General features: G+C 41.3%; 1 protein-coding gene across 3 annotated transcripts in view; it reads left to right on the forward strand.

The window, feature by feature from the left end:
* CDH13 (cadherin 13) overlaps positions 1 to 27,760 on the forward strand; it is a 1,126,984-nt gene that overhangs the window by 475,979 nt on the left and 623,245 nt on the right. For all 3 annotated transcript variants that reach the window (XM_037815675.1, XM_037815673.1, XM_037815674.1), the window contains exon 4: positions 7,064 to 7,180. In XM_037815675.1, the coding sequence (XP_037671603.1) occupies positions 7,064 to 7,180 (117 nt within the window). The remainder of the gene's footprint in view (positions 1 to 7,063; positions 7,181 to 27,760) is intronic.

The raw sequence follows: 27,760 nt of genomic DNA on the forward strand, positions 1-27,760 counted from the left end.
CCTTCTGTCCCTTGAGTTTCCAGTGTGGCTCTTCAGGATGGCATGAAGTGACACCCCCAGGTATTGCAAAGCTTGCTTTCATTGCACTACTAATTTCCCCTGAGATTGAGAAACAGGGAGGAGAGCGACTAAGATTATAAAGCCAAGTGTCCTAAGACAAAAAGAAGGGCCCGTATGAGCCCAAGGATGTTTATATGAGGATGGCAGCTCTCCTGCAATGAAATCCAGCATGAGGGAGCCTCCCTGAGGATGCAGTCTTGCCCCTGTGACTTCAATGAGATGAGATATGGCTGCCGCAGGCACCTGGCTGTTCCACATTCAGAGACGCTGATGGACCGTTATCTCAGCGACTGCAGGGGTGGTGGAGAGAATCCCCAGGAGGACCATGCCCAGTCGGCAGCAGCGGCCTTTGACGCTCACTGTCCTCTCCAGCACCCAGGTGTGCGAGTGTCTGTTCCCACAGCCAAAGGAGCTGTGTTGGGTTGAAGTGGGAAGATGTATTGAATGGACCGAGTGGGTCATGTGGTATGTGTCTGCTGCGTGTGCCTCTGCTCATGAGTGTGTGAGTCTTTGTGTGTGTGTGTGTGTAACCATCCAGTGGATTCTGATGTGTGTGTGTACATGGGTGAGTATTTGACATCAGGGTGTGTCAGTGATTTGGAAGCATCTGCCTTTAAGATCTGGCCTTAGGCCACCCACAGCTGAGTCACTCACTCCTAAAAGGGACTGAGTGACTCGTCCCCATTGCCTCCCTTCCTCTGTCCCCGTATTAATAAGACCTTTCCTTCACATCTGTGCCATTCTTTAGAGATCACAGACCACTTCCATGTGCAATTGCTCAATTCATTCTGAAAACCAAGAGGACAGGCCAATTAATCTCCTTTTACCTCTCTCTGTTCTGCCTCAAGGGGAGAAGCCAGTCTGCCCTACCCCACTTCTGCAGGCGCCTCTGCATCGCTCGTCTCCATCATCCAGCCCCTCTGTCCATCCATCTGGCTTCGCCTGCCCAATGCCACGGCTTCCTTCCTCTGACCCTTTTCTCCTCAAGCCCAGCACCATTCCTTGTCTTGCTTTTACTAAGAAATTTCTCCCTGTTTCTCTCCTTTCCTTCAATACCAAAGTCCCCACTTGCCATTTATTCCTCTGATGTTCGATTTTCACACGCCCATAAAGCCATTCTCCCTGAAATCACCAAGTACCTCTTCCTGGTGAAGCTGACAGCTCCTTATGGTGTTCACCCTGTTGGACACCGCTCCCTTGTGTAATGTGGCTATGGACTCAATCCTTCTTGAAATTTCTTCTCTTAGTACTCTGGTTTTCCTTCTTTCGCTGATTGACCTGTCTGTGGCCTTTGCTGATCGTTTAGAAACCCATTAAATGGTTGAGTACCTTCCCTTTCCCCCTTCACATGGCCTGGGTGGTGTCAACTTCTCCATCACTTATAGCTACTCTTGATCATGGGTGATTCTGACATTTCTGTCCCTCATTCATTTCTCCCTCCTTAGTGCAGCTGTATATCTAATTACCCTCTAGAAATCTCCTGTCGCATGTCTAACAAGCTCCACAAAGTCAACAGTTCTACAAATGTACCCAGAATCTGTGCCCAAGAACTGCTTTTTCCCTTCTGTGCCCACCTTCTTGGTAATAACAAGAGCAGATGGCAGGGAGCCCCAAGACAGCCTCTTCTTTACCCTGATGTCCACTTGGTCCCCACACTCTATCTATTCTGCCCTATATAGCCCTCTCTTGAATTGGTCATATTCCTTTTATCCTCCTCCTTCTGTCTTATCCTTCCCTGATATTGCTGTCACAGTCTGGTTTTCCTGATTTCCTTAATTCCGTCTTATACACTACCATCAGAGACATGTTCTCTGAAAAAACAAATGAAAAGATATTCTCATGCCACTCTCCAATTTAAAATCTCTTGAATAGCTCCCCATTAATTTGAGGATGAAGTTCAAACTCCTTCTAATTATATATAGGAGCTTCTCTGATCTGTCCCCACCTGCCTACCACTTCAGCTCACCTCTCATCCTCTACTCTTCTGAACTGTGTGCAATTATTGGAATTTACTGTTGAATCTGTTACCCTTTGCTGTGTCACAAACAACACCAAAACCTAGTGGCTTAAAAAAATAGCCAATTATTTAGTTCATGATTCTCTGGATTAGCAATTTGGGCTGGGCTCAGCAGGGTGGTTTTTCTGGTCTTGGATGGAATCACTCACCCAAGTGAGTGATTGACCTTATCTGTACTCAACTGCTGATGGATGGTTGGAGATCAGCTAGGGTTTTGGGGACAACTGGGATATGTGTCTCCAGCAATCTTTAGGTTATCTGGCCTTGTTTAAATACAAAATGTCTCTTGAAGCTTAAGCTCCAAATTGGCACATTTCCACCAAATTTTATTGGTCAAAGCATGAGATCAGCCCAGACTCAAGAGGTGGCAAAACAGTCTCTACCTCCTGATGAGAGGAGCTGCACAGTCATTGCAAAGGGTGTGGATAATGGAGGGAAGAATCATGGCCATTTTTGTAATCCATCATCACCATGCTCTTCCTCCTCTCTCCCTTCTTTTTCTGCCTAACACTTGCTCAGGGTAAACCTTTATCTAGAAAGAAGGTGACACCTCCTCTTCCCACACAGCCTCTTTTATTTTTATATCATAGGCTGTATCGCACAATATTCTAACTGACTTTTCCTTTGGCTATCCACACAACTAGAATCTGTTCATCTTGAGTTCAGAAACCTTTTTTAATTTGTATCCCAGAACCAAAAGGATGCCTATCTCATAGTCCTTAGAATTGAACTATACTTTTTCAAATGGATCAGTCAAAATCCTCTAGGAAGGAGGTGAGTTAAAACTTCAATCTAGCATTTTTATACTCAGGCAACCTTGGTTTTAATCCCAGTTACCAGCTGTGTGTGCCTTCATCTGTGAGATAACCTCTGTGAGCATCACTTTCCTCACCTGTAAAATTGAGATATTAATAATAACCATTTCATAGAGTTTTCCTGAGGATTAATTGAGATAACACATGTAATGCTCTTAGCCCAGTACTTGCCATTCTAAGTGCTCAATAATTGCTTGTTAATTGGTATTTGAGTTTCCTAGAACTCCTGTAATGAAGTACAATACACTGGGGGGCTTAAAACAACAGAAATGTGTCCTCTCCCTATTCTGGGGGCCATAAGTCAGAAATCAAGTCATTGGTAGGGTCGTACTTCCTCTGAAGACTCAGGGAAGAATTTAATCCATGTTTCTCTCCTAGCTTCGGGTGGTTGCAAGCAATTCTTGGCATTCCTTGACTTACAGATGCCCCCTCCAATCTCTGCCTCTCTTGTTACCTGGGTTTTTTCCCTGTGTGTCTTCACATGCTCTTTTTATGGCCCACCATAATCCAGTATGACCTCATCTTAGCTTAACTGATTACATCTGCAAAGACCCTATTTCCAAATAAGATCACATTCATAAGAACCTGGGGTTAGAACTTCAGCAGGTCTTTTTAAGGGCCCAATTCAACCCCCCACAATGCTTGTTTTTGTAATAATAGTAAGTAGAATTATGGTTGCCCTGCTCACAGATCATGCTCATCCTCACCCCATCCTCCCAGCCTGGCCACCAAGGAGCCTGGACCATCCTCCCAGCTTTCTGCCATGCACTGGGCCCATGTAATGTGGCTGAAGATGTTCCTTTACCCATCTCCTAAACTGCTGCCTTCCACAGATCTGCTCCACATTCTATCTAGTGATTAACCGAAAGGGTCACCTTGGCCCCAAATATAGACTCAATCACAGATATTCAAGCATAAATAATGTTCTAGGCATCCCAACTTGCTCATCTGTACTTACATTGCCTCCAAGTCACAGTTGTAGCTTTGCAAGATGGGTTGACAGATGCATACACAATTGCACATAAAGATGATCATCCACATGTAGGTGCCTAATATGCACCTATTATATGATTTGCAGCCAAATCAGACACTATGGCACCTCCATAGACCCAGTCACACAAAAACATGTGGCTTCAGAGCACATACACACAAATTTATTTGCTCTGACAGTATCAAAGGTAGACATGGCCACAAATTTAGAGATAGACATTTGCTGTCAGACACATAGGCACTCACCACAGACAAAGACAGGCAGAGCCATGGACATAAAAACCCAAAGTCATTGGCAAATCCTTATGGAGATTCCTTTCTATGAGGCAAAAGATGAAGGGTTGGAGGAAAAAGGAAGCCCTGCCCTAAGCCATTCCTTTAGGATGTCTGCTGTTCAGGCTTGAGGATTCTGATGGAAGCATCTCTACAATGCATCACCGCCTGTCCCTTCCAGACTCAGAGCCCCTCCTCTTTTCTTAGGCACTTCAGATCCAGGGGCTGATGCAACTGTGCTTGTTGTCACACCTCTGACCTACCGTGGGAGTCAGGGGAGGGGGGTGGCAGTTGTGGGGTTGATCCCTTGGTGAACCAGTGGGGGGACACTAGAGACAGGAATGGGGATGCAGGGACTGACCACTCTGGACACCTATGAGAACAAAAATATCACCCATTCATAGCCTGGAAAACATGTTTTCATTGTAAACAATGGAAATTTTATTATTGACAGCACAGCATGCTTTTTCATTAGTTTAAACACATTTACATATATATTGTCATAAAGAACTGAAGCCTTGGATTGCTTGATTATGTAGCTGAACCACGAATCCCTCACATTTGCATAGAACTTTAAATCTTTTCAAAGTGCTTTCCTAGACATTCTTTCATCTGAGTCACGAGATTTTTTTTATGGTAAATGAGATTCGTATATTGCACATAATTTACATATTTTTCTATTCTTTTGCCATCCCCTAATAAACCAATAGGATCTCCATAGATGTTACAATCATTTTTTTATGAATATGACCCACTCTGATTTTCATTGTCTTCCCTTTGTCCCACCTTCTTTCTCTATGTCGCTGGTTTTGTTTTGTTCTGTTTTAGGTTGTTCATTTATTCAGGGACAGGCATAGAGGAAATTAGCTGGGCATTTTTTGTGTTTTGTTCGCTTGTCTTACCATTCTGGCTTTTTCTTATACATACAGATACATACAGTCTTATATTTATATAGACTCCAGTTTTCGGTCTTGGCCTGAGTCTTGAGACTTTGCATCTTTGATCTTCCTAGAGAACAGTCCTTTACTTAGACTCGTCCATTGAGATTCAGAGTGTTACTCTTCCATGCCCAATATAGTTTATATAAAATTGAATGTGCCCAATATAATATTCTATATTTTCCTTCACATTTTATCCTTTCTTCTCTCTGATAGCTAGGTGAAGTAGAGCAACTTATGTAACTTCTCTGAACCCAATTTTCCTCATTGATTAAGGAAGACTAAGATCTACTTGAAGGTTTGTTGCAGATATTAGAACTGAGAGATGGAAGGTATCCAGTGCCTTGCCCAACACATGGTAGATGCCTAATATATTGTTGTTACAGTAGTCGGTGGTGACGGTGGAGGCAACAAAATGATAATATAGCGGTAGAATGAGGCCTTCGCAACTACTGTATTCCTACAAACATTTCCAGCCGAGGGACTCAATCTAACCTGGTATTTGTTGTTGATCATTTAGGTGGTTTTCCATCTTGCCTTTATAAATAGGATCCCACTAAACCTCTTCCTGCATACTTTCAACCTTCTTTTGAATTTAGCATTTGTATATATTCCCAGGAGGGAAATTACATAGTGAAGGGATACATATATTTCCAAGACTCCCAATAAATGTTGCCCAATTGCTTTCCCCGCCAGGGTACTATGAGTTTGCACTTCCACCAAAATTGTGAGACGAATCGCCTCATGATTATTTATGGACGTTTTCATAGAATTCCCTGGTCTTGTTTTTATGTTTCCTGTCTGAATTTCTATATAAATTTTCCTTTAAAACAATAAATAATATATATCTATGCCTTTCTCTTTAGATCTAGATCTAGCTATAAATAAACACAGATACATATACATCTAGAAACAGATACATATACATATATATCTAGATATATAGATACATATACATCATCTAGATCTAGATGTAGATACAGATATAACTATATTTTTAAGGGACTAGTTATGGTTTATAAGTATCACTTGCCAAATGATTTTAATAGGGACCTTTTCTCAACTTTGAAATGCTTGTTTCTTTTGATACACAAGAAAATTTTATTTTGTATGTGGCATTAAATGACAATGATACTTCATTTCCAATTCTCTCTCTCCTCTGATCAGATTAAGAAGAAAGCCTCAGTTTGGTGCTAATATCTCTTTAACACCCACTTAGCCCTTTCTTATCTCCTTTTTAAAAGGAGAGGCTTTCTTTCTAGAGACAACAGTTTCTATCTAGAATTTAATAACATCACTGGGTCTTTCTTCATATGTTTATTTTTTTTTCTTTTCATGGAAAGTGATAATGATACTTCATTTAAAATAACGATATAAAGTTTCCTTTCTGCACATATTTATTTAATTGAAAAGGTGAGATACACATAAGGCAAATATCATGACAGTGTTACTCCACTTATATAAATTTGGGAAATACATTTCAAAATGAGATCATCACTCCATTAGCAGACGGCCCTTGAACAAACATTGACTACAAATGTCCGTGATACTTGACATGGTTTTGGACTTTGATTATCGCTTTGTCCCTATTCATTTGTGAACGTAAGGATCTTGTCATCTACTACCAGGAGACTTGCTTTCCTGACCAGGCTAGTAGCAACCCACTCGCTTGGCAGATTAAGAACAGCAATACACACACCCAGGAGGATGTATAAATCAAGACTGACATTGTGCATAGAATGATTCAGAAGACCAGATTAAATGGCTAATGATAGTCATTGTGAATCACAATGACAGCTTTAGTATAATTCTAACGATGTACTTGCTAGTACTAATGGGGTTTGATAGAATAAAATTAACAGTGTCCAAACAGCTGATTGCTTGCATTACAAAGAAACCATATCATAGAAGAGACTGATACATCTTTTCCATGGGGGATTTTAGTCAATTGATTTTATTTTCTCTTTTAGGATATATTTAAATTTGCAAGAACTTCTCCAGTCCCAAGACAAAAGAGATCCATTGTGGTATCTCCCATTTTAATTCCAGAGAATCAGAGACAACCTTTCCCAAGAGATGTTGGCAAGGTAAGTCAGACAAATGATAAATGGCAAAAGCACAATTTTACTAAGAGATGAAAACACAGAAGGGAAGCTGACTGTGATTGTCTTGGTGGACGGCTGGAATTGCCCTCAATTCCTTTACAATCAGAGGTCAAATGCTTTTGACAAGAAAAGAGTTTAAAGAGATCGTTTAAAAAATGGTAGCAACTTGGAAATAATGATGAGAAGAAAAGCTTTGAATGTCACGATTTGGAGATCTACGTGGTGGATAATGATGCTGAAGTTATGCCTGGAGGCTGTTGGTTAACAAATGGACTTGTTGTTTTTATCAATGGTATTTAGATGACCAGCCAGGTAGGGCTTCCTATGCTAGCAGTATGTTGATGTGTGGTCTTTTCATTGAGATTGTAGTTTTCAAAAATATAGATCCAGGAACACAATAGGGTCAGCTTTCTAAAGACTAAATTGACCCAAGGTTATTGCATCATGATCCAGAAAATGTTATTGCATGAATTAAAACAGCAGGTTTTTTCAGGAAGAAATATTCACTATTAAATGTGCAGAAAAATGGATGTTGCCCACCCCCACCCCCCCCCAATATGTTCTGTCCTAATGGGAAAGTCTACACAGAAAATCAAATTATGAGCAGACAGTATTACTGTTGAACCTGGTATTTGAACAATGGCAGTTAATTGAAAGAATGATCTTAATGGCTGGTGTTATTGAGCTAATCATTCATTCATTAAATAAATGAGGAGCATTGTTATAAGCCAGACTGTAAGCTTGGGACTGGATGAATGCAGCTTGAGCAAGGAGCCAAATTCCTGTTATCAGAGTTGATATTCTAGTGGGGAAGACAGATATTTAGATATGTAAATAAACAAAAAAATTGCAGAGATGACAAATGTTGTATAAAACAGAAACAGGGCAATGTGAGAAAGCACAAATTGTGGGACCTGGAGGAAAAGAGGGTTGGGGAACTCTTTACACTGATAGCTGGGCAGGCTGGCCAGAGTTGCTGACACTGAGCTGGGATGGGAAGGATGAGACAGACCAGCCATGAGAAGAGCTGGGTAAACCGCATTCTTAGGGAACCACAGTGCAAAGGCCTGGAGATGGGAACGAATGCAACATGCTTGAGCTGCAAGAGCCTGAGTGGTTGCAGCCAATGTGGCAAGCAAGGTAAAGAAGGGTAAGAGATGAATTCAGAGGCGCCAGCAGGTCATGCAGATCCTTGAAGTCCTGGTTGAGGAGTCAGGATTTCACCGTAAGTTCAGCGAGAAACACTGGAGGTTTCCCTAGGGGAGGGTGTGTTTAGAAAGATTCCCCTGGTGGTCTTGTAGAGCATGGCTTATGGGAAGGGAGCAGCATGAAGGAACGAAGCAAAGAGATCCACAGTGAGGAGGGTTTGATGATGGACTGGGCAAGAGATGACAATTAGGAAAGAATCAGTAATAATCCAATATCCTGGTAGTTCCTATATCTATGATTTTTAAACTGCCATTGTGCCAAGGATGCCTTTCTTTGAGCAGAACCTTCCCAGAGGCCCATATTACGGCACAGAGCTGCTCTGAGTGGACAGGAGGAAGTGGTGTTAATGGGCCTCCTTGGACAGCCATTGCCACTGTGAAGGTGACTGTGTAGATGTCCCATGATTCAGGGCAGCTACGGCTGTAGCTGCGGACACCACCTGCAAGCGTCCTGAGTCCCTGGCTCTAAAAGGCAATGGTCCCATACAGTTTCAGAGACACAAGACGTATCCTGGTCCTTTAGAACTCCTTTATAAGTCTAGGGTTCACAACCCTCACAGTGCATCAGAATCACCTGGGACAGTTAAATACCGCAATGCCAGGGCCCCACCCCTGTACAGTTGCTTCCTTGAGTTGAAGACCCAGCGTCAGTATTTTGTTAAAGCTCCCAGATGATCCTGATGTGCAGCCTGGGTTGAGAACCACTGGTCTAATCCAATCCTATTCCAAGTGGCTGTGGACTCACAGCATCTGCATCACCAGGGAACCTGCTAGGAATGCATGTTCTCAAGTCCCACCCCAGATCTTCTGAACCAGAAACTCTTGGGATGACCTCAGGAATCTGTACTTTTACAAGCCCTCCAGGTAATTCTGAGGCATACCCAGGTTTACAGAGGATTGATCTAAATTATGTATACTTCTCTGCCCACTATTAATACATACTAATTCCTTTCATTAGTGGAGTTGGATTGGTACCATTTGGTGTTGGTAATGGAATTAATTAATCCTATTAATCACATTACAAAAAGGAAGAATACACATTCCCGTTTGTCTGGAAAATCCCAATTGATACTGATTGTCCTGGTATAATTATTACTAGAGCTGCCTTTCCCTCAAAAGTGTCCAGATTTGGAAAAAAAAAATTATGTAGTCAGCCTACATTTTCCTTCAATCTCATGTGTCCATCCTTGTGAGTACATTTGTGTAGTTTTCACAAGCCTTCTTCCCTACAATATTTAATAGATCATTAAATGTACAGCTAAGTAGGGACATTCTTCTGTGTTGTTACTTATTACAGGCTCAAAAGGCAATTTTGCACCCAACCTGAGGGCTCCCTTTTCTTAACCCTTCATGTACTGACCACAGTGGTTCTCTACCTGGACTCTCTACAAAGCAACTGCCTTTCTAGATGTGAGCAGGAGTCTCCCAAACCTCTGGATGGCTTTGCAGAGTCAAAATCTGTTTGTCCATGCTTTTTGCACTTGGAAGGGGCAATTTTTCCTCTTTATACCTCTTGTTTTTATTTATTTGTTTTCCTCTTGTTTTTTTATAACTTACCTTCTTAAATTCCACCAGTAGATGACAAGCTATACTCTGCACAGCCGTGGGAAAACCTGCAAGTGTCTTCCTTGCACTGCTGGGGTGGTAGGAAGAAGAGAAAGGAGCCCAGAGAGCCTCCCCATGTCATGCCTCTCCATGTCATCCAAATTCTCTCATCCAGGGCAGGTCCAGTTTTACAAATATTGCATGTTGGCCTTCAGTATGGCACGCCTTCTGAAGGAGAGAGTCTGTGGCTATGAAAGTTTAAAGACACTTACCTTAGTTTGAGATTCCCCAGGAGCAGGCTCTGAGTCAAGAATTCACATTCAGGTAGCTTCTTTAGGCGGTGAAGATTATACAGGTAAGGGAAAGAGGAAGTAAGCGGGGACAGGGAAGGCAGGCAACGGGGAAGTGTTCGTAAAGCCTCCTCGGGCAACTGGAGTGTGATCTCATAGGAACACTCTAGGAAATGGGATGAAGCGCTCCCTTGGGGCCAGCCCACCCCTGAGGGGCAGGAGCTGGGGTATTTATACACTGACTCCCGCCGGTCATTGGTGGAAGGCCACTCCTGGGGTGTCAAGTCCCCAGCACCCCCTGCCAGCCTTGTGCCTGGTGCACAGGAGAACAGCCTTTTGAGGCTCGGGATGAGACTTCTAGCAAAGAGGTGCTTTCTGTGGCTGGAAGTCTGTTGGCGTGCACGGAAAAGCTGAAGCCCCCCAGGGCAGGGCCAGTCTGCTCCACCCTAAACTTGATATAAATGCCCTTGCATTGTGGCCTGGGATTTCTGCCTTTGAAATGGCCCAAAGCACCTAGCAGAGATTCTGTCACTCGGTCATTCTCTGCTTCCATTTCATTTCCTGAACTTTCTTGTATACAGTGCCTTTGAATTACGCCATACTTGCCTCTAAGTACCCACTGCATCCCAGGAAGGAAAAAAGATCTCTCAAATTTAATCCAATTCTTGCCAACAAATGAATATTCAGTGTCTTCTGTTTACAAAGGACTGTGCTAGGGGCTGGGGATTTAATGGCAAAGAAAATGGACAAAGTGTTTGACCTCATAGGATTACTGAGAAATGAGAAAAATCATACATTTACTATTATTTGACTGTTAATGATGCTAAGCACTTTTCATCTATTATGTTGAATTCCCATAATAACAACCTAGTGAAAATTTTCCAACATTCTAATGAAGGTGATGAGAACTAAGAGGGAAGAAATAACCTGTGCAAGTCACACAGCCAGTTAGTAGCAGAAACAAACTTTGTGCCAGCTCTTTGAGATTTCAAAGTTTGTGCTTTAACCCAATATGCTCAGAGGCTGCTAAACTCGATCTAAGAATCGTCTTCCATGGAATAAAATGTATTTGCTGACAAATGCGCTCTTTTAAACAGCGTTAACATTGAGTATAATTCTTGGAATGTACCAAAAATAAGATGAATGGAAGGATGGATCAATGGATAGATAAATGATAAAGCAAGTATAATGAAAGGTTAATGGTAGAATATAGTTGGTGGGTATATGGGTGCTTGCTGTAAAATTATTTCAATATTCCTTAGTGTTTGAAAATTTCACAATAAAATTTTGGAAAAATTAAGGGTAATTAAATATAAAATCATCAAAAAGGCACAGGAGTTGACATGCTAGTACAAAAGCACTTTGTTTTTCGCTTCAAGAGGATGAATGGAGACTAAATAATTGTCTGTTCCTTGATTTTCTTTTCTTGGTGTGTTGTATCATAATCTGAATTCCTTTAAAGAAAGGAGACTCCATATAAAAGGATAAAGACATCAAAAGCAAGCTGCTGTGATGAATTCACACTCTCTGCGAGGGTTTTTCTCAGTTGGGGGCAATGCCATTCATAGTGCAAGCCACAGAAAGGTTAGGAGGGTAGCTCTAGGGATTAGACAAAGTATTGACTGATGCACAGTTTATCTATCTGCCAAATAATTAATTAGTTGGTAAACAGCTCAAGTACTAGAATTCAGGTGTGTTTCTGAGAGGGTATCGTATTACCACTCTGATGTTCCATTTCACTGCTGCTCACTTAACTGGAAGTTTATGGGGTGGATGGACCAACAGACCTTTGGGGACAGCTCAGAACATGCCTGGCCAATGGAGGATGATTTCACACACACACACACACACCCACACACACACACACATACACACACAGTCTTCTGTGCTCTTTTCCTTGGTGCGTTCTGCCCTAGAATCTCTCAGTATTTCCGAAGAAGAGGAAAAACACAGTCGTGAGTACACATCCTCAAATCTGTAATTCCCCTTCTGTTTTTGAATTCTAGAGGATTTGAAAGCATGAACCCTAGAGAGAAATGTATATTTCCCAACGTATGCTTTTTATTTTTTTCTTCCGTTTCAGAGTGTGACTATTTCAGAATTTGGGTCATAAATAATTTCTCAGTTTTACCAACTTTTTACTGATAAATATTTGATTGCATCTTTAGAGATTTTCGAGTTTTTCAGCCTGATTGATTGAGAACAGGGGACTTTAAATCTGAGAAGCAGCATGGAGATCTTTAGGAGATGTATTTTATTCTGTTTTATATTAAGTTTGAAAGACAAGTCATTTATGAGATGCTTATTAGAGATTCTACTTTCATCACAAATCTTTTTCATCAAAACCAATGAAAGCACATTTTACTGAAAATCCTTTTTTTATGCCCTCTATAAATTGGTAGAATGGGCATTTAGAAGGCCAACTTTAACCCAAGATGGAAGAAATGTGTAATTGGGTCATGTGCTCTCCATAGAGGGGATCAACATAGATCATTAGATGAAATCATGAAAACATTCAACCAGAACTCTGCTTTGATTGTGTCATGAACGGAAGTCACACATGAGGGTGATTTATGGCAGTTCCTAAATATTCTGCAGAGTTCCAGGCATATGGTTTATTGGCAGTCTCCACACACAAAGGTGCTTGGGACCCTCTCTCATGTATGTCCACCTTTGCTAATAGGTGCCAAGGAGTTCAGTGGTGCTGGAATTGAATTCATTTTACTTTATGTAATAGTCATTTGCTTTACTCTGAGAACCCATGGGTGCCAAGCAGCTTTCATGGGAGCTGGACCAGAGAGCTGACACTGGATTCCCACCACTCTTTCATCTCACCCTCCTTACTGATTTGGCTTGCCTTGCTCCATCCTATTGTCTGATGTGTTTTATTACCCTCCCCCCCTTTTAAATCTATTATGTCACACTCTTTATCCAAGTCTAGCTACATGCCCTTTTCTCGGAAATTTGCCTCCTTTTATTTTCCCTCTTTTAAGGCAATTTTACTCAGTAAGTAAAACTTAACCATCAGCTAGCATATGGGAGGGAATGAGAATACTGGGGATCTAAGATGTCTAGATGTCCAGTGCTCAAAAATTCATGTTGACATGAACATCAGAGTTTATTTCTACATTCAGCACCCTCATCCCCACATGTGTCTTTCCTAACTCCATGTCTTTGATCTCTGCTGTCTTCCTAGGACATACCCTCTTTACCCCTACTCCACTGAATCTGCCCAAGTTTACCTTCTAAGGCTGCACTGTCCAGTAGAACCGTAACATCATTGCAGAAAGTTCTATGTCTATATAGTCCAATATGGTACCTGAGAACCACATGTGGCTGTTGAAACTTGAAAAGTGGCTAGTGTGACTAAGTTTATTAAGTTTATTTAATTTTAATTTAAAAACTAAAACCCAATTCAATTTTTAGAAAACTTTTAAGTATGTTTGGAGCAACTTGGACATGTTAACTACCTTTTCAACTGTACATTTTATAAAAATTTCAAAATACAGATCAAGTATTTCCACTGAAAATTTAACATCCAAATTGAGATGTACTGTATGTATAAAATACATACTGGATTTCAAAGACTTGGTACACATCAAAAAAAGAATGTGAAATTTTTCATTAACAATTTTTATATTGATTCCATGTTGAAATAAACATATTTTGGATATATTGGGTTAAATTAATATAAATGATTGAAAGTAATCTCATGAGTTTTGTTTTACTTTCTATTAAATATGACTACCAGAACATTTGGAATTATATATATAACTCACATTATATTTTTATTGGACAGTGCTGGTCTAAAGCCTATTTTTGGTAGTCTCCTCCATGGAATTTTTGTTCAATCCTCTTTACATATTATTTATTCCTGTTTAATGATACTTTATATGTTTTGAGCCACTATATAGTTTTTTTGTACTTTTCTTATCTTCCCATTAATTCCTGATGACTAATTCAGTAAGTACGGTGACCCAGCAGAGTGTCCACCATGTAAGTAGAAGCTAAAATAATCTTTGACTTGAATTCTATCCAGGTATATGGCTTGTTGGATAAGCCATTCACTGGTTACTGATTAATTAACGCAACCATAGCTTGGTTTGTTGTCAGAATGGAATTAATAGACCATTATATGATCAGTCTGGATATTTCCAGAAAATTTTAATTTTCCATGATAGCAGTGAGAACACCAGATAAATTGCTTGGCAGCCAACCATTATGACGGACTGTGTGTCTGTGTTTGTGCTCATGTATATGTGTGTGCGAGTGTATATAGAAAGAAAGAAAGCCTGTATTTCTAGACTTGCTCCATACCCTGTGATATTTTAATTCTACTTAAATAAAAACACTTAAAACTTTTATCTGTATTCACAGTTAAAAAGTTAATTCTAGCATATTTTACTGAAGTCTAATAAGGCTTATATTCACCATTTGCAAGTGTTGTCCTCCTTCTGCAAAATTTAATTAATGATAAAACATAATTGAGTTGTTTTGGTTCTTTGCCAAATACATATGTATGCAAGAATATCCTCCATTGATACACATCCAGCAAATAAAGGCATCTGAGCCTATGGAGGAAGCACTATTTTCAGCTCTGGGTTTATCACCCTTTCAGTTCTCAATTTAAATGTTCCTAGGGCTTTATTGTTATGTACGTTTGGCCTCAGGCAGAATTTATATTTAATTATTTGTGAACATTAAAAAATCTGGCATTTCAGCTTGAATTAGACCCTAGGCGTGGGGGTGTGGAGGAATTTTTAAATACAACTAGAATTTTCAACACTTAATAAGTGTCAGGATCTAATCCAAACATGGCTTTCTTTGTTGTCCTGTTTAGTTCTTACAACAGTCCTATAAAGCAGACAATATTATACCTATTTCTCAAATAAGGAAACTGAAATCAAGAAAGATGAAGTAATTTGCCCAAGTAACCCAGTTAAAGAGGGGAGATGCTGAGATCCAAACCCAGAATTCTTCAATGCCTAAGCAATGATCTTTCCACCATAACGTATAAGAAAGTCTAAAGTTTCCATGGGTCTTTACTGTTCTCAAAAGCACACTCACATGAATTGTCATTTGACTCCCACAATACCCTCAGAAGTAAATATCTCCCCATTGTACAGTTGAGGAAACTGAGGCTCAAGGCATCATACAAGATGAGTCCATCTGTTGTGCAAGTTGAGTTCCTTTTGTATTGCTACCTGTCATGCACCAGGGCTCTGGGTGGGTTTCAGAAAACACATGGCATGGGTCAAAGAATAGGCTTTATTGGAGAAGGAAGAAACATAGAGAAAAACATCCAGAATTATCAGAATCTCAGAATTATCTGGGATTTCCGATGCCCAAAGGCAGATGTCTGGGTAAACCAGCTGCCTGGGGGAGAAAAAGAGCAACTCTGATTTGCTTGTTTGCCACTTTCTTTGTTGTAAATACTCCCAAAGTTGTCAATTTCAACTACCAATGTGAGAAGTTGCTGAATATTTAATAATTGGCTTTCATGAAGTAATATGAGCTGGGTCCATCACCCACCAGACTGGTGTGGGGGGACATACATTGTCCACTTGGGAAGCTGTGCTTTCGTGGAACCTTCAAGTTTGGAGAGTTGGCTTAACATCCACCCATTCATCCCACATTTTACCTAATTTCTTGTCCAGGCTATACAGGGTGAGCATTAAGGGTCCTTTTTGGAAAATTTTGCTCTTGACATCACATCAGGTAACTTGTCCAAGGTCACACAGCCAGTGCTCTGTGGAAGCAGTCCGAGATCTTTGCTCTTTTTCAGCTTTTCCACACTCCTCCTTTGCACATAAATCCCTTAGCCTGTCTCTGAGACTAACAAATTCTGTGGTGATTGTCCCAATTCAACCTGGATAATGAGGAAGGAAGAGATCAATCTCTCTGTAAAGTGAGGAAAAATGAGGTTAACCTCACCAACATTTATTTGAGGTGCTTGTTTGCACGCTGGGTGAAGGCCAGAGGCCATGTCTTAGTTTAGCAGATAGACCACGTGTTGACAAGCAGTAAATGGCTTTCTTGGCCGGTGAGGAAAGCCAGTGGCTCACTTGAGACAACACATTTTTTTGTTGGTATTTCCACTGACAACTCTGTTCAAAGGGAGCCACCAGGAACAAAAGTAAAAGCAGAAAAGGCCAACTTCGGTGTAATTAAGAGACATCACTACCTGTCTTCCTTGGTGATGAGGCCACGGCTGATTCAGCTGATAAGCGCCTTCAAGGAGTGGGCCCAGGGCTCAGTGGGGGAAGAGATCAGCCCTTGCATGGTCAGATTTGCAGCCCCAGCTTTGAAGAGGATTGATGCAGAACCAGATGGAGCTGGTAATAGGCCAATGGGTAGTTTTCTGAAGAGCGGAGGGGATGAATAAAGAACATCCTCCTACCCCTTTATTTTGTTTTCTGTCTTGGCACTAGTGTTGGTTCCCAAGCGTGAGTCATCGGGGAGAGACCTTGGTGTGGGGCTGAGTGACTGGGAATGGTGCCTCTCAGGCTTCTGGGCCGGGCCAGCCTCTGGAAGCAGGAATGGGGGAGATCGTGGACACTCAGACCCTTTGCTCCAACTTCTGCGGTGTTTCCTTGAACATGCTGGTGTAACTATTGCACTCAGTGGTTTCAATCGGGAGACAAATAAATGCCCCAGTGTAAGCCTCTTGGGTAGGCCAGTACTCTAACTAGGGTGCAAAAATGGGCCTCGTTCACTCATTCATTCATTCAGAAATATTTACGTCCTTGGCACTGCGCTGGCCACTGCTCATGTCTTCTCCGTGAAAGGGAGGACAGACCTGTAAATGGGCAATTGCATTCCAAGTGGATTAAACTCTATGATTGGAACCAGCAGGAGCATGGGGAAGTTGGGAAGGTAGAGGAGGCTTTTCCCAAGAGGATTCCTGAATGATGCATAGCAGTAAGTGAGGTGAAGGTAGACTGGGGAGAAGAAAGATGCTCTGGGGGCTGGGAAGAGTGTGATCCAATATCTAGAGGCTAGAGAGGGGAGGGTGTGTCTGGAGAACTGAGAATAGTCGAATATGGCTGCAACATGGAGTAGGGGAAGGGAGGTGTTAACAAATAAAAAGAAGGAAGTAAAGAAAGGCTAGAAGATGAACAACCATAAAAGCCGTTTCAAGATGATTGAACTTGTTTCTGTGGGTGACAGAAGGTTTTAAGTTTGGGAATGCACAATCAGTTTTGCATTTTGGTAAGATTGGTTTGGTTGCAGCGAGTAATACCTTAAGGCTGAGAAAACCTGGGGCAGTGGAGACCAGGACGGAGGTGGTGAGTGCAGTCCAGGGGGAGGGAGGTGAAGGGGACCTGGCCAAGGGGAGAGAAGGTGGAACTGGAGAGAAGACACAGAGTCAGGAGCCTCAGCAGGAAGGAGTGGGTAGCATGGGTGGGTGAGAGGATGCTGGGGAGTAAAGGCAGTGAAGCCAGGTTCCCTCTTAGCTGGGAAAACTATGTCTTTGTAGGATGCTGAAGAAGTCACCCTCAGAGATACTACTCTGGGCTGAGGGTTGAGCTTTCCTGTGGGACCATAGACCCTGAAACTAATCTGATTTTTATCCTCTTCCCCAAATCTGACTTTGGGCTGAGGCTGCTGTGAAATAAAAGAGAAGTCCTCCCAGGGTAGGGAGAGCCCTGGCATATACATGGAAGTGGGTGGTACAGGTTGGATGGAGAGCCGTTCCTTAAGGAATGGGTTCATTGTGTACCTGCAACAGGTTGTGGGAAAAGCAGGTTTCAGAACCTTTTCCTGGGTCTTCCCAGGTTTAAACACAAACCCTGACAGGAACACGCCTCGAGACTTCACTTTAGTCTTTCTTTCCTGTGGATCTGAAATTTTTTTCTGCCATCTCAGCAATGCATAACAACTATGTTCACTGCTGGCCTTCTAGCCTCAAATTCATTCTAAATGCTTCTCTTCTTAGTAATTTCTTCTTTGAATCCTGATGTTTGATTTGGCATTAGTATACACAATTCACATGCTCTGTCATACAACTTTTAGTTCATTTATTTGACAACTTTAATTCCTTACACGTGGGCTTTTATTTTGTTGTTTGCTTCTAAAAATCATTCCTAACCTGCCACATAATAAATCTGTCTTTTCTTTTAAAATAACTTTTATTATTATTTTATAAGAGGCATGCATATTCATTGTAGAAACTTTGGAGAAGAATACATTAAAAATAATATAAAAATCTCCCCAAGTCCTGCCATTTGTGATAACCACTCTTGACATCCCAGAGCAGTGTTTCCCAAACTGTAAAGTACATAGAAATCCTCCAACACCACTGGACATTCAGATTTCATGGGTCTGGGGTTGGGCCTGAGATTTACTATTTCCAACCAGTGCTCTGGTGCTGCTGATGTTGTCACACTCTGAGGCTCTGTCTAGACATACACCTACCCACATGCAGCCATCTGGTACTCACAGATTTTTCACTCACCAGTGTCTCAGGAACATCTTTCATGTCTTCAAATATCTTTCCTCTGCCTTGCTTTGAAAGGCCGTGTGGTAGCGTAAGTTCCATTGCTGAGTTCCAGCCGTTCTTTACTTGGACTTTACAGACCCTGGAGGGGTCCGTACGTAGATTGGTTCCCTTTCTGATCTGATGTATCTTATATTTTCCATTTACAACATCATTCTGAGAAGGATGTCCTACAATCAACCAGACTGCCAAAGGAGCCCACAGCACCAAAGTGCTTAAATGATTAACAACCTCTTGGACTATCCACCAGTTGTAAATCATTTTGCTACTATAGTCCTCACTCCTAAGTCTTTGCATATATGCATGGATATGGATATGGATGTAAATAAATAGAAGATACAGATATTTACCTTATATGTGACTTCAACCCACAAGCAAGCATTCCAGAGCTGGTTTAATAGAATATCTCAGGAAAATAGGTTGACTCACCCCTACCTGGGATAGACTTGAATCTGCTGTGTCCCTGTGCTGGTGAGGCCTTTGTTCATTTCCTCTTCATCTCTGTTTCCATCTGGATGACTGGATGCCCTTCCACTTCTCCCACCCGTATTCCCTAAATCTAAACCTCTTTGTTCTCAGTATGTTGTGCAGCTGTGTTTGAAGGCAACATAGCCTCAGCCCTGTTGAGGATAAAAAATACTGCTAATTAGATATTTAAAAACAAAGAAGCAATAAGATGTCCTTGGGACCAGAGGACCCTGTTCCGGGAGGGAACACACCTGAGGGTCCTCTGTCATCCTTGCCTGCTTCTCATGCTCATGATTACAAGCAACCTCACTTGCGTAGCTCCCCCAATGCTAGGATAGCCCTTTAGGAGAAGGACACTGGGCTCGGTGCTATCTGTGCCTTGTTAATTCTCCAAACAGCCAAATGCAAGGAATAAATTACACTGAATGATTAATGGACTTCTCCAGGGATTCAGAGTGGTAAAGCTGGGATTTTCAAGCTTTTTATTTGACTATGGTTTATAAACAGAATGATGCACAAATCAGAAGTTACACTTAACAAATTTTTACAAACTGATTATACCCATGAAATCAGCACCCAGATCATGAAACAGAACATGATCAGCCCCCAGAAGCCCCTCATGCCCCCTTCCAACCACTACCTACCTGTCCTTCAAGGCTAACTAATCCTGACTTCTAACACTATGAGTTAGTTTCACTGTTTTGTACTTCATATAAATGGTATCATACAGCTTGTAAAGGTGTCTAGCTCTTTCACCCAGCATTATGTTGCTGAGATTCTTCCATATGTTTAAGTACATTTCTAGAATCATTGCTGTATAGTATTTCATTTTCTGAATACACCACACTTGTTTCATTCTGCTATTCAGGGGAATCTGTATCACTTCCACTTTTGGGGGATTAAAAATAGTTCTCGATGAGCATTCTTGTACATGTATTTGGGTAAACATATATGCACATTTCTGTTGGGTATACATCTAATGACAGAATTGTTGAGTCAGTTTCAGTGGATTTGGCTAAACCATTGTCAAAGTGGTTGTGTAGAAGCTGAGATATATATCCACAGTGCATTGTGGGTATGGGGTAGGTATAACACGCTATATTATTTGTACTTTTTTCTAAAGAAAAATATGCCTCATGTCTTTTCCAACCCATGTTTGATAGCTGTCAATATCAGTCTGGATAAGAGCCTGCTCCTCTTTGGAGCACATGAGAACTTGTTGCCTACACAGTTGAAAAATGGAGGAGGTCACTGACTCTCCCTCTATGTTGATTCTCATGATATTGGTCCTTGTCAAGGTTTTGGGATCCATTCAAAGGAAACAGATCCTGATAGAACCTCCTCTCTCCCGTCCCCAGGATCCAGAGGAAAATATAATCTTTAATCCAGTTTTAATGGAATTCTTGGCCAAAGTTGGGGACACTTTATTATTCTCAACAGGCTTTCATGTAATTTAATAGGCTATTTTTACAAGTCAAATAATGAAAAATTCAGGACCCCAATAAACAGACCTGGATTTGAAGGACTTTTCCAATAAAGTCTCTTATTTTCTTTCATAATCAAGATGTCTTTAATAAACACCAGATATTAGCCACACTGGTTTCTCTGCCCTCTGCTGGGGTGAATTGCTTCAACACCTGAGTATCCCTTCCTTAGGTGGGCTGACAAAATAAAACAATAATAAAAGATTCATTCATGATCAAACCCATGGACACAACCTGGTTACTGCTGCTTTCTACCAAGGTTTCCTACCTCACCCTGATGATGGACAATGATGGCATCCAAATATAACCTTCCCTCTCATTTGGACACTGACAGATCAACTTTCTCCATTCTTTCATAGATACATTTCTAAGTAGCCATCATGCACAAATTCTTAAGATATGGAGACAGATTTTTAAAAAAAGACTCAAGAAAACTTTGTGCTTTTCATTCCTTCCCCTTGTTTACACCTTCTGGGAACGGAACAACCCAAGACTTAAGGCACCAAGGTCCCCCGTGTTTTAGTTTCCTGGCTGCTAAAACAAATGCCATACAATGGTTAACTTAAACAACAGGAATTTATTAACTCAAGTATTGAGGCTAGGAAAATTCCAAAATTAGGACATCAGCTAAGTAGTGCTTTCTCCCCGAAGACTGTGGCATTCTGGGGCTGACTGCAAGCAATCCTTGGTCCTTGGCTTTTTTGTCACATGGAGGTGCACATGGCAGTCTTCTCCTTTCTCCTCCAGATTCTGTTCCCTTCCAGCTTCTGGCTGCTCCCATGACTTATCTCTGTGGCCTTCTCTATTAGTTCTCCAGCAACAGGATTAAGACCCATCCTGATTCAGTTGGGCCTATTTATAATGGGTTCACATCCACAGGAATGGATTGAGATTAAGAACATGTTTTTGTAGGGTACATGAAACTCCAAGCCACCACACCTAGTAACACATTTTTCCCAAATAAAGGGTTTGCTACATGGAAAATGACTAAGAATCTCAGCCTGGTGATGTGTAATTGTTGAACAGACAAATTATGTATCCATTCTTACCTGAAGTCTTGATCCCAGTGAACAACTGACTGCTCTATTCCCATTCCTGCAGGAAACCACTGTAAAGCTCTTGCTACTCTTTTGTTCTGTTTATATTTATTAATATTTCTCTCTTTTCCCTTTCCCTATTTAGAGAGATTGTAAAATATTAGAACTATAAGGGACCCTAGAAATAGAAAATGAATTGTCCACAGTTAAAAGGTAGGAAAAATCCTTATCTTCTGCCATCCCCAGGACAACAGAGACTCAGAAGACCAGGTGTAGACAAAAGGGCACTAGAATAAAGGGTAGAAGATAAGGAGGTGGGAATATATCAGTGTAAGCCCCCGCCCCGCCCCGTATAATTCTCTGTTTTGTTTGAGGAAGGAGATTTACATAACCCAAGAAGCTAATTTGGTGAGCATGATTTTCTGCATTGACATGTTTGCTCACAATGCTCAAAGCGTCTCTTCTGCCTGGACCATTCTTTACCCACCCTAATCCCTACTTATGCTTCAGGTCTCAGCTTGAAAGTTCTTCCTTGGATTTCTTGATGTCCCCCCACCGTGTGCTCTCAAAAACCTGTGCTTCAGAGCGCTGATCTCACTGGTGATTGCCTTATTATTTGTTCAATGAATTGTGTGATGTCTTTCTCCCCTGTTTTGCTGCAAACCCCATGGTGGCAGGAACTCAGCCTTTCTGACTCACCATTTTACCCTCAGCCTCTAGCACAAGTCTGACACACACTAGGCACTCAATGAGTATGTCCTGAATGGATGAATGAATAAATGGTTGGAAAAGGTCAGCTCCGGTGGTCTCCCCACATTGGGTAACAGTTGAGAACAGGTTGCCTTGTACACGCCTTTACCTCTGTCTATAGGCACCTGGACGTTCTTTTCTCTGCAGAATGACTGTCATCAATTTGGGGGCTAATAAAAATACTTTTTCTTTTACTGTACCAGTTGTTGATAAACTGGTAAAATGATGGATTTTATAGAAGGAAGAAGATACTTGGGAAATGTTTTAGAAATTTAAATGTAATATATAAGCATGCATCCACACACATATATAATTCATATTGTGTAACATGTTATGTAAAGGGCATTTTGTTTTGTTGGCTGACACTTCCTGTATTTAGCTTTGTGGCGAGAATGGTTCTATATTGGTAAATGTTACAGATGAATGAAGCAAAAACATTTTTGAAAAAGTGAATGACTTGAATGATGATAATTTTATGTCTCCTACAGTCGTTCCCTGCCTTAAAGTAAACTGAAGTTAACATATCCATTTATTAATGGAAAGGAGGGATTCATCATTACAGTGATCAAAATGGAATTGTGTTAAACCCTCAGGAATGGGATACATATTAAATATACTTCTTAGATCCTGCTATGACTTTTGTCTTCTTCCAAATTTCCAGGCTTTCTCAGCTGTGGCTCACCCTTGCTGTCCCTGTGGCTGCCTCTAATAGGATTAATTACTCTTTGGTGTGTGTTTCTTTGAAATTGCTATGGACCAGGAAACCAGTTTCCATGCATGCCCCAATCCCTTAGGACAGACTCAAATTTGGTTTCTGCTCTACTGGTGACCAACTGTTTGACCTTGCACAGGCCACTTAACCCAAAGAGTTCTGGTTTCTTTTTGCATGAAACAAAACCAGTAGCACCTGCTTCCTTGGTTTGGGGCACAGATAAAATGAAATAATCTGGTTTAGAGGGCCTGACACATAGCAAGTGCATAATCAACGTGTCTTTCCCTTCTTCCTCTTTCTCTCTGGGCAAGATGAATCTACAAAAGTGGAAAGTAGGTCCGAAGTTTTCTCCCATGAGGAAACAACATAGGCTTGTAGTTATTTGCATGTTCAACTCATGTTTTTTTCCTGCTGTTGACACTCTTCCAGAGAGTGGAAACTACTATATACATAAATACCACCTAACCAATATGCTACAGTTTAAATAAAGGGTGCTAATTACTTTAACATTTCACCTGGCAGAATATTTTAAAAACCAGTATTCCAGTCTGTCTGTCATTCCCTGTCATAGCTGAAGATGTGGAAACACATGCTCACCAATGACTATAAGTACCATGAGGTCTAGACTGTCCACTGCTGTATATTTAGGGCCAGGAGCATAAGAGGTGCACTATATATATATATGTGTGTGTGTGTGTGTGTGTATTTTTGTATATGTATGTGTGTGTGTGTGTGTGTATACATTTATATATGTGTGTGTGTATATATATATATATTTGTTTACCAAATAACTATTTCCTTGACATGTTGCTTCAGTTATACTGTGCCCAGGGCCTGCCAAAAACAAAAAGAAAGGCAGAAAGAGAGACAACCAGACCAGCTATTTCTCTAACATTTCACTGCTACAGGCCAAGTTTCCCTGGAAAATAATATAAGATTCCAGCTATCTCAGCAAGTTCATTACCTGGGCTGGGGGCTCTGGTTTCTGTGGGCAGAAGGCTCCATCTACCCAGGTTCCCGTTTCAGGAACGGCATCCTGTTTTGCAAAACGTTGATGGCAATGGCCTTCTTCCCTAGCAAACGGCTGCTAAAGAGCCTGTGCCTGTGACACAAGGTAGTTCAAGGGAAGCAGAGGATCCCTTGTGCTGGCTGGAGAACGGTGGCAGGAACACAGCTCCACCCTGCCGTGGCATTGCAGAGTCTACAGTGCAGATGGCGCATGTTGTAAAGGGGGCTTGGTGGATGTGTTGCTCCTTGCTCTTGCTGATATAAGCACAGGGACATGATATTCAATTTTGGGTCTCCATCCATATGCTGCTCCTACAATTTATTTGTCCACATGAAGTAAGAGGAAGCACAAAGCAAAAGGACATCCAGTTCTGCTTTCATTACCCTGGCGAGATGTTTCTCAAGGTGCCATGATCTGCAATGCCATTTGCTCACTGACAAACTCGGAGCAGGGGTCATGCTAGCTCCTCTGTCAGCTGCCAATCACCAGTCATGGGTAGCTGGAAGCATTTGGTTTGATATTTATTGTTTGAAACCCAACAGTTATGATTTTGCCAAATTTAATGGAAAAGAGAATATTACTATTGGGTAGGGCATGCAGTTTAGACGATCTGGGACTTTGGGACAAAATTACATTGCTGGGGGGGCATCCCTGGTGTGTCCTGGGTGATGTCGTTGTTAGTGATAATGCACTCATTATTTTGGCACTGGTTTAATTGTTCAACAGACATAGAAAATCGGGTCAGAACAGTTCCACAAATGGGAATAAACACACTGCCACTCAGGGCCCTGTTTTTTCATAGCTCCTTTGAACATATTTTTGTTTGTTTGTTTTCTGTGTTTTGTTTTTCAAAAGAAAAGACTGCAGATTAAAGGGGTTATTTCATACCTCTGATTCATTCTATAATTTTCCTTCTCCCTCTTCATTTATTCATTCATTCATTCATTCATTCAATAATTATTGAGCAGTTACCATGCTAGATGTAGGAACACAGTAATGGACAGTACCCTTGGGCTCTGCCCTCGTGGTGGTCACTCAACTTATACTGCAGAAGGACAACTTTTAGGTGGACCTTAGGCAAAAGTCTCCTTTGAGGACATGACGCTTAAATTGAGACTCAAAGGATGAAAAGAAGCCAGATTCATAACCAATGAAAGAACATTTCCAGGGAGAGGGAACAGCATCTGCAGAGAAGCCTGTCATTGTTAAGATTGTGTAATAGAAAACTTAGCTGCTAAGGTTTCCCATAACAGAGAACTTTCTTTATCTCACATAGCAAGAAGACTGAAGATAGGCAAAGGTTTGTCCATTCAGCTATGCCAGGTCCTGCATCTCTGCAATTCCTCTGGTCTTTTCCTCATGATTACAAGATGCCTGCAGTAGCTCAGGCCATCATATTCAAGATCAAGGCAGGAGCAAGGGCAAAGTTATAAGCAAAACATATCTATCCCTTTTTTATGGGGAAAAGGCAAATTTTTTTTCCAGAAATCCCCAATAGATTTCTGCTTATGTCACACTGTACAGAATTGTGTTTCATGGGCATGCCAAGCTGCGAGGAAGCTGGGGAAGCAAGAACTTCATTTGAAGCACTGGTAATCCAAACAAAACTGGTATTCTGTTATCAAAGAAGAAAGGAGAACATGGATATTCCAAAGAAGTTTGGCATGTCTTCAAGTATTAAAAGAGGACCTATGAAGCTAAAATTCAATTATGGAGGCAGAGAATGGTAAAAGATGAGGTTTAAGACATTGGGAGGGGTCAAATCCTGAAGAGTCCTGAAGGTCATGGTAAGGTGCTGCTACCTGTATCATCACATGCCAAAATCTTTGTTTTGCCTTTTACATGTTTCTCAGATCCACCCATATTTTCCCAGCCTTCTCTGCAAAGGTCCCAGTTGAAGTCCTGGTTATATCTTGATTAGACTATTGCAGTAGTCTTCTAACTGGACTCTTTGTTCTCTACTTCCTACCTATTGCAGTCCATCTTCTGTCAGTGACCTTTTAAAGTAAATTTGCTTAGTGCTCCCCAGAAAGTTAAATATGGAATTACCCTATGACCTGACAATTCCACTCCTAGATTTATACCCCTAAAGACTTTAAAACAGGGTCTCACATACTTCTATACCAATCTGCATAGCTGCATTGTTCATAAAAGCCAAAAGGTTTCAGAAACAGCCAAAGAGTCCATCTACAGATGAATAGATAAACAAAATGTGTGCAGCCATACAATGGAATATTATCCAGCCATAAAAAGGCAAGAAATTTGGATAGACCTACAACATGAATGAACCTTAAAAACATTATGCTAAGTGAAAGAAGCCAGACACAAAAGGACAAATATTGTGTGATTCCATTTATATGAAATATCTAGAACAGACAAATTCATAGAGAAAGAAAGTAGGTAAGAGGTTAACAGGACACAGGGAAGGGGGAATGGGTAGTTACTGCTTCATGGATGCAAAGTTTCTCTTTGGTATGATGAAAATGTTTTGGTAATGGGTGGTGGTACTGGTTGCACAACTTAGTAAATATAATTAATGCCACTGAAGTGTAGACTTAAAAGTGGTTAAAAAGGCAAATAAAAGATTGCATTTCAATACACTGTAATGTTAAAAGACATCTTTGGGTGATTGGAATTATAATCTTTTAGTATCTTTTAAATATTTTTTTTTCAAAATGTCTATGAGGAAGCTATATCACTTTTGTAATTAGAAAAAAGAAAGCGTTTGAGAAAATCCTCTAAAAAGAAAATTAAACCTGCTTGAAATTCTTCAGGGCTCCCTATCAGTTAAGTTCCAAGTTTCTCCATGTGAGATTCAAGTCCTTTCTGACCTGGCCCCTTGGCCTGGAGCTCCGTGCCCTGCCACCACTCCCATCCACAATTTCACAGCCACCCTGTGTTGTTTCTGCTTCTAGGGATACATGATGCTGTTTCATGCCTCCATGTCTCGCTCAAGTCCTTACCTTCTGGTAAATTGTAGCGTCAGAAGAAGAGCCCTGTCCTCTGGGCTTTTCTCAGCTTCCACACGGAAAGGCGGCAGCTCATTCTTTTGTACTCCACTCTCAGGACGGCACACATCCCAGGAGAGGGACTTGTTAGCCCACCTGGATGGCTCCTTCCCGCGGGGCCCTGAGGTCCTGGGCAGCTAAGGCCTTGCCTTCCTCATCTTGGCTCTCTGGTTCCGAGCATAGCACCCTGCACGTGGACGTAGGCAGTAACCAGGAATCCAGTGCAATTGCTAGGAAGATCAGCAGCCAAGTCAAGATGACTCTTGAGGTTATTACCCCTTCAGGAATCAGGGCGACAGTGATACCCAAAGGGCCTGAGAGCACGTGGGTGGCACCACACAGACCCCGGGCCTTTTGTGATTGACTGGCAGACAGAAGAGGGCAGGATGAGCAGTGAATGAAAACATGGGCTCAAATCCCACCCCTGCCACTTACTAGCCAGATGGCTTTGGTCAAGTTATATCATGAGTCAGTTTCTCCACCTACCCAAAATTGGTGATAATAGTACCTGCCCCTGAGGATTTAATAATTTGATCTTTGAGAGTATTTGG

Source organism: Choloepus didactylus, chromosome 22 (genome assembly GCF_015220235.1).
Source record: "Choloepus didactylus isolate mChoDid1 chromosome 22, mChoDid1.pri, whole genome shotgun sequence".
NCBI classification, from domain to species: Eukaryota; Metazoa; Chordata; class Mammalia; order Pilosa; family Megalonychidae; genus Choloepus; species Choloepus didactylus.